The 8,127-nt window shown below is 33.1% G+C and overlaps 1 protein-coding gene across 1 annotated transcript; it reads right to left on the bottom strand.

The window, feature by feature from the left end:
• Positions 1-863: 863 nt before the first annotated feature.
• LOC128546720 (myb-like protein X) lies at positions 864-3,176 on the bottom strand. Its single transcript, XM_053517986.1, has 2 exons — positions 1,821-3,176; positions 864-1,775 (listed from the first exon to the last, which is right to left on the bottom strand). Exons 1-2 carry the CDS (start codon positions 3,174-3,176, stop codon positions 864-866), a joined length of 2,268 nt encoding a protein of 755 aa, XP_053373961.1.
• Between the last annotated feature and the right edge of the window lie 4,951 nt (positions 3,177-8,127).

Raw genomic sequence — 8,127 nt, 5'->3', positions numbered from 1 at the left:
AAACACATGGAAAACCGAGTGGGTGGGGTAAGATTAACATCGTACCACAGATAAGAAAATATGCTAATTCCTTATGATATAAATGTAGAGCCCGATTCTGTGAATCAGAACAATGATAAAACTAAGTCTTTATCTATTCTTAACTGATAACTGGTGAATTAAAATAGGGAACTTCAAAATTTCATGATATCAAATAAATGTGGAGACAATCAAGACACTGGGCCGTTACATTGCCCCCCTCCATAAAAATTTTGGTCTCCAAAAATATGCAGACTCAAGGTTTTGATTGACAGAAATATATATACTAAGAACTAACCCCAATGAACAGTACAATATATGTTATACTAACTATTACTGTCGGAATGACTAAAGACACCAGCAACTCTAAACTACATGTTAATTGCAATATATAGTAACGACAGTGATATTATAAAGTGATAACTAAACTTGCATGATAACTATACAGAAGAACATTCATACAAAATCAGTATCTCAGCAGTATACCTAAACGGACAAAACGTATACCTGTAATGTTGATAATAAGTAAATGTCATCCTTTACTTAAACTTTGTAAGATTCAAAATTTGAACAAGTTCAGTTCAGCTTATATATTAAATGCTTTTATAAAAGTGAAAACTGTCAACTTTAACATTAACTATTCGGGAAATCAAGAACAATTCAACAACAGATATCTAGCACAACATATACCAATACAATGTTTATAATCATTTTTAATTATGCTGCATATTTTAACACTATCAAGTCTCTCTATGTATGAATTAATATCCTAACACTTTCATCAGTTTTACCAAAAGTTTCAATCCCAACCAACATTTAATTTATACTCCCAAATAGGTCAATTCCTAGCGTCCCAATTTATAAGCCTTCATTGGCATAACGTTTGCACCAACCACACTACACTCCTCTATCTTCGCGATTGTTGCGTTCACTAGACCTGGGAGGCGATAATAACATGCCTCATAATACATTTCGTAGAGATAACGAACATCATGTGGTAAAGTTCTAAGGTCACAGGCTCCATTTCGTAGGAAATTTAATATGAATCGGAAATGAGCAGGGTCCCTGTCAATAAAGTATTGGTTGCCATATATTGGCGTCATTCCATCCGGTCCAACAATTTTGGCCAGCAAGGAGTTGGGGTCTTGTTGTAATGTCACACGAGAGGTCTCAAACCTTTGCCCTCCAATATTAAGGATGATCCTTTCTTTCTGGGTCTTTTGCATTTCGGGAATTATTGATTTATCTTCCAGGATAGAACCAGTGCTCGTGCACTCATCGGTCTGGTCTGTATCATTAGTAACTCCACTTTCATTTTGATTATCAATGTCATTTTCATGGGACTCCTTAGTATCACTCGCTATTTCTTTTTCTTCTGAAGCGTCACCTTTTTCATTTACAACTTTCACTGAATTGCTCTTAGGATTATCTTCTGGATCACTTACATTCTGTTTCTCAAACAACTTCTCTTTGTTAAAACTGATAGCATTGAGCTTTATCTTTTCAATGCGCACACTACACTCTTTAGTTATATTTGACTCTGACTTTTCATTTCTCACTTTTCCTTTATCATTCTGGCCACATTCACTATCATTGTGTTTCTCATCTTGTGTCTTTTCTCCCAAACCTGAGTCACTTATCCCTTCATTGCTTTTGCACTTTGTACCAATTTCACTATTATCAGCTTCACTTGCAGGGACATTACTCACAAGTTTTACTGTAACTTCTTTTTCTCTATTTAATTCACTTTTACTTCTCTCTTTTTGTTCATCTTTCTTTTAAACCATCGATGTTGCACTTACAGTATTACATATCTCAGCACTTGTTTGACTTTTCTTTTCTTCCTTCGAATCTTTTGCTGTACGTTTCACTTCCGTTTTTATCTCGGTATTTCTTTCCTTTTGTTTGTCTGGCAGCACTTTCGTAATTTTTCTTTCACTGTTTGTCCCATTACACTTATTACTTTTATCTTTCCTCTGTGAATTTTCTCCTTCCCTATTCTCTTTATCCTCCTGCCTTTTCTTATTCTCATTAGTGTAGTTTTTCTTTTCAGTATTCTTATCATCATTCTCCTTACTATTCTCTGTACAACCCTTTGTCTGTGCTTTATCGGACTTACTACTTTCCGGATGATTCCCAGTGTTCTTTTCTGATGTCAGCTTTGATGATTTTGAACTTCCATTGCTTTTTATATGTTCGATTTTGTTATCTGTATCTTCCTTTTTCCTAATCTTATCTTTGTCCGTATTTAAACTCTTTGGTTCACTATTTTCTGCTTTTTCTAAGTCCCTGACCTTGTATTCAACCTCTTTGCCTTTACTAACTTTTGCACTATTGGGAACTTTTTCTCCACTTTTGGACTTGTCATTTCTATCAGTGTCACTTTTATTCTCTTTCCTCTTTTCACACCTTTCACTCTTTTCTGTTTTAGAATTCTGATTACTGTGGACACTCTTTCGGTTTCCATATTTATCTTTGCCTTGTGCTGCCACATTCTTGTTTGTTTTAATAACACGTTCTTCATCTTTGCATTTTGTACTTTCTCTGTCAGTTGTGTCATTAACATTCTCTTTCTTCCTCTTTATGATTTTCTCTCTCTGCTCGTTACTCTCAATTTCATGGCTTCTTTTTGCTCCTTTTTCAGTCCCTTTCTGCACTACCCTCCTATCACTACTTTCTTTTACACTTTGTTTCTTCTTCTTAATATTACTGGGATAATCCCCTTCACTTTCACTTTCACTCTCGGATGAGTCATAGAGTTTGAATTTTGACCATGATCTTTTCTTCTTCTTAATCCTTAAACTTCCACTGTCACTTGCTCCCGACTTTGAACTTCCTGACGTTTCTGACGTATCGTCACTGCTACTTTCACTTGATGTACTACATGTAGACTCTGAATCACTCGAGAATGTTTCACTTCCAGTTTCTTTCTTCTTATCAGTCTTACTTCTATTTAACCTTGGATCTATCTCATCTTGACATGGAGTCCCTTCGGAGAAATCAAACTCCTCCTCACTTACATCTTCTAATTCCATTTTAAAACTTTTGCTTACTACTTTCCTGTCTGGGGTTACTATTGGTGTAATTGGAGTCTTCAACATACTTGTAATTTCATCATCTATTCCTGATTCTTCACTTTCCTCATTTATACCAACCATAGTCAAGGGAAATTCGGATGTAGAAATATTGCGAAAAACTGTCGGTGACATGGAATAAATACACAAAATATTGACAGTTCATGTGTTTACCAGTCATGACATTCACTTTACATTATCACGTATAATTAAGTTTGCTGTTGTTATAAAAATGTACATGTCATTTTGCTCTACTACCCATATTTAAAAAAAATCCTTCTATACTTATGATCATCTGATCAGATACATCTCATACATTGCAGACATTGAACAATGTTGAAACTTCTTACCTTGTGAAGTTTATATTCCCAGAACAGTTTTTCCTTTTTTTCACTTTTAAATATCCAAATGTTCTCTGAATATCCGCACTGATTACCTTTAACTTATCTTTTAATAATGTTTAGTACTTCACATACAAATATGTTTGACATAATGCTCTATCTAACAGTAAACAAAATGTCAACTACAGTTAGCAATTTTTACATGTTGCGTAGCTGTGCGTTCTTTTTATATAGATATATATGTTATGAAACGAAGCGCTCTACATACTATTCAGTTCGCATATAGCACCTACGTTCAGTATTGGCATACTGCTTATATTTTAAGATTGCATATTGTTGATCTTGCTTAGTCCACCAGTAATCATTTAATCCTAAATTGTACTAAATATGCAACTGGGTTATAACTGAAGAGAACAAGCAGCTACGCCACTGTCGGTGGAAACTACTACCCATGACGAACTTTAATTTTCGGGAAAAGTGTGAATAATTTAATGGCGAGGCGTATTTGAACGATACTGCGTCAACAATGTATTACAAAGCTGCAAAATCAAATCAAACTGAATGTAGTAAACTTGTTTTCGCGTGTTATGCATGTGAAGTGTAATCTAAATAATCTAAATATTTACTCATATGGAGAAACAGTCTGTGATCATCTTAGAACATCTGCTCGTACTGAAATGACACGAATACTATGACTTCTTGTAAACGTTTCGAAATGTTTTATTATAAAGATTCCCACCTACTTATGTAATTTAAACTTAGCTTTGATTAGAAAGTGTCGTATGTGACTTCATATAAATGTTCCAAAGTGTTATTATAATAATAACTATTATTATTATTATTATGTAGACTTCCACCTACTCTTAACTTTAACCCAGAATGTATCGTATATTACGAATAAATACTAAAATGTAAAAAAATGTAAAAAACTAATACAATCGCATTTTTTTTTTCACAACTTTTTTATTTTAGATTTTTGTTTCTAGTTGTTTGTTTTCGATTGTGATGATTATGTGATCGGAAAAGTGAGTGATGTAGCTAGCTTCTGGACTTCATTAGTATTTTAACTATTGTAGTCGTCGTTTTGTATTACATACTAACGAACATATGTTATAGATTGCCGAAAAATTGTAATAGGCTGTTATAATGTACATATTACTTTTGATTACATTATGTTTTCAACCCCAAATTTCCAATCGGAAAAGCAGTATCGCTCATGTACGTACATCTTCTTCTTTTATTTTTATTGTTGTGGACAAACATTTGCATTTTTGAACTTGGATGTTTTTACGATGTACGCTTCAATGGAACGCCGATGCGCAAAATCTCGGTGAACTATGGCTTTGTATTTGATAATGGTTAATATTTATCTAAATGTTTGAATTAGCTATGTGCCATCGAGTTGCAATCGGTCATTTCTATTGCAAAGCATATTGTAGCGGTTTCCTCAAGAGAAACTGTTCCGTCATAGAAATAAACATACCTCTTCTCTACTTGTTATTTCAATTGCGTGCTTTAATGCATAAAACAATGAAATGTTTGAAATGCTTTCAATGTTCTCAAATGCAAAATGCCGATTTTCACTTTATAATATTAATAATCTTAGCGCAACACATGGATATTGAAACTAATCCTGGGCCGTTAAATCTTATGTCAATTTTTCATTGGAATGCTAGAAGTGTAAGGAATAAACTAGACTATTTGGAGGATATAGCAGGTGAATACAACTACATTTGTATTACTGAAACGCATTTAGACGAAACAGTTCTAAACGTAGACTTAGAAATATCTGGATTTTTCCAGCCGTTCAGGAAAGATAGATCTTTTGCCGGAGGCGGAGTTTTAGTGTATGTCTCTGAGTTGTTAAAAAGCCGAAGGAGGGAAGATCTAGAATTCCTGGGAGGTGAAGTGATATGGGTCGAATTAAAGATTAAACATTTTACTCTTCTAATATGTAATATATATAGACCACCAAATAGTCCTGATTACTTCTGGTATAATTTACAATACTCATTTGAAAAAGCTTTAGATGTTAGTAACAATATAGTTGTGGTTGGTGATATCAATGTTGATTTATTAGATGTTCCAAGATTTCATATTCTTACTGATATCATGTTACGTTATAATTTACGAAATGTTATTACTGAACCTACACGTGTCTGTAATACTCGTAATAGTTTGTTAGATCCTATTTTGTTAACTGATTCATGTTTATGTAACGAAGCCTCAGTTATAAAAACAGACTTATGCTATAGTGACCATTATGCATGTTTAGCATATGTTGATATACCCATTTCATTATCTACCACATATAAAAGAGAAGTTTGGCTATATAAACACGCTGATTTTGACGAATTTAACAGATTAATTGAAGCATTTGATTGGCACACGTATCTGCTCTTCCAAGATAGTAATATTGATATAGCTTGTCAAAAATTTACGGAGAAATTCTTAAGTTTTGCCCGATTATGCATACCAACAAAATTTGTAACAATTAGACCAAATGATAAACCATGGATGACCTCTGAACTGAGGAAAGAAATACATTTGCGAAATAAACTCCATAAAAAGCCAGACATTCTCAATCACCAAATGACATTCTTATTTTTAAAAATCAGAGAAATAAAGTAAACAATATGAAACAGTATGCTAGACAAAACTTTTTTGAAAATGTTAACGGAATTATTGACAATTTTATGACAAATGATCCAAAGTCATATTGGAAACTTATAGGTAAATTAACAAAAACCTCTGGTAAAACAGGCCGTATACCTCCTCTAATTGACAGCAACAGTTCAGAGGTAATAGTTGATGATAAGTGTAAAGCATCATTGTTAAACAATTATTTTTGTTCTATATCTACTATTAACGATAATGATAAAAATGTTCCAGTTTTTGAAAAGAGAACAAATGCTACATTTAGTGATTTAGAGGTTTCATCTGAGGAAATATGTGATGTTTTGAAAAACTTAAAGCTAGGAAAGGCCTCAGGAAAGGATACGATTAGTCACCAAATGTTAAGAGGCACTAAATTTACAGTATGCAAACCCCTTAAGATATTGTTCAATTTTTCATTACAAACACAAATGTTTCCAAAACAGTGGAAAGAATCTATAGTTTTACCTCTTTACAAAAAAGGCGATAGACATGATGTTACCAATTACCGGCCAATTTCACTTCTATCTTGCGTTGGAAAAGTGTTTGAAAGAGTAATATTCAAACATTTACACAACTATTTTGTAAGAAACGATTTATTTTACAAATACCAGTCAGGATTTATGCCATCTCACAGCACAGTATATCAGCTTATTGAAATTTATGATAATATTTGTCAGTCTCTTGAAAAGAGAGAACATACATGTTTAATATTTTGTGACATATCAAAGGCTTTTGATAGAGTTTGGCATCGTGGATTAATGACAAAACTGAAAGCATATGGACTCAGTGGAAATTTATTTAACTGGTTACGTGATTATATTTCTAATAGGGAGCAATGTGTATTACTAAATAATATGACATCATCCGTAGGTAAAATAAATGCTGGAGTCCCTCAAGGATCAGTGCTTGGACCTCTTTTGTTTTTAATTTTCATGAATGATATTGCTGATGATATCCAAAGTCTAACTAGGTTGTTTGCTGACGATACTTCCTTGTCTTACTCTTCCGCTTCATCAGTTGATATTCAAGAAAATATTAATTCAGATTTACAGAAACTTAAAATATGGTCAGACAGCTGGTTGACAAATTTTAATCCTAATAAAACAGAAATGTTGTTCATAACAAATTCCATGCAAAGACAAAATATTTCGCTCAAATTTGGCAATGTTGAACTCAGCGCAACAGACCATCACAAACATCTTGGAGTAACAATCTCATCCGATGCAAAGTGGGCTTGTCATGTTGAAAATATCTATACATCTTGCATGAAGAAAGTGGGTGTCTTAAGAAAGTTAAAATATATTTTGAATAGAAAAACTCTTCTTAGATTGTATAACTGTTTTATTCTTCCGGTTTTAGAGTATGCTTCAGAGGTATGGGATGGCTGCTCTCTCGAAAGTAGTAACTTACTAGAATCAGTTCAGTTAGAAATGGCTAGAATTGCATGTGGTTTGCCAATATTTTGTAGTAAAGATGCACTTTATTTTGAATCAGGCTTTGAGCCACTTTCTATTAGACGAGAAAAGCGTAAACTTTGTACTTTCTATAAGATGCATAACAACCTTGTACCCACCTATTTAATAGAATTACTCCCTAGTCAAGTAAGGGATTCTGTTGCTTATCCCTTAAGAAATAGCGAAGATTATATTTTACCGAATAACAGACTGACATTAAGTAATAAATCCTTTATACCGTCTTCAATTAGGCTATGGAATAATTTAGAAATTGATTGTAGACGCAAACCTACCTTATCTTCCTTTAAAACTTCTATTAATACTGTTAAAAATGATGTACCTCCATTTTATCTTACTGGAGAAAGGAAAAGTAACATATGGCATACACGTTTAAGACATCATTGTAGTAGTTTAAATTATGATTTATATAGAGTCAATATTATAGACGATCCGTCGTGCATATGTGGTAATCCTTGTGAAAATGCTTGTCATTATTTCTTTGAATGTTGTTTGTATGATGATGAAAGATTTACTCTCATGAGAAGTTTGTCTATGTATGATATATCACTTGATTTGTTATTG

This window comes from Mercenaria mercenaria, chromosome 11, assembly GCF_021730395.1.
Source record: "Mercenaria mercenaria strain notata chromosome 11, MADL_Memer_1, whole genome shotgun sequence".
Taxonomy (NCBI): Eukaryota; Metazoa; Mollusca; class Bivalvia; order Venerida; family Veneridae; genus Mercenaria; species Mercenaria mercenaria.
The sequence above is the reverse complement of the archived record's forward strand: the minus strand, read 5'-3'. Positions and strand labels throughout refer to the sequence as shown.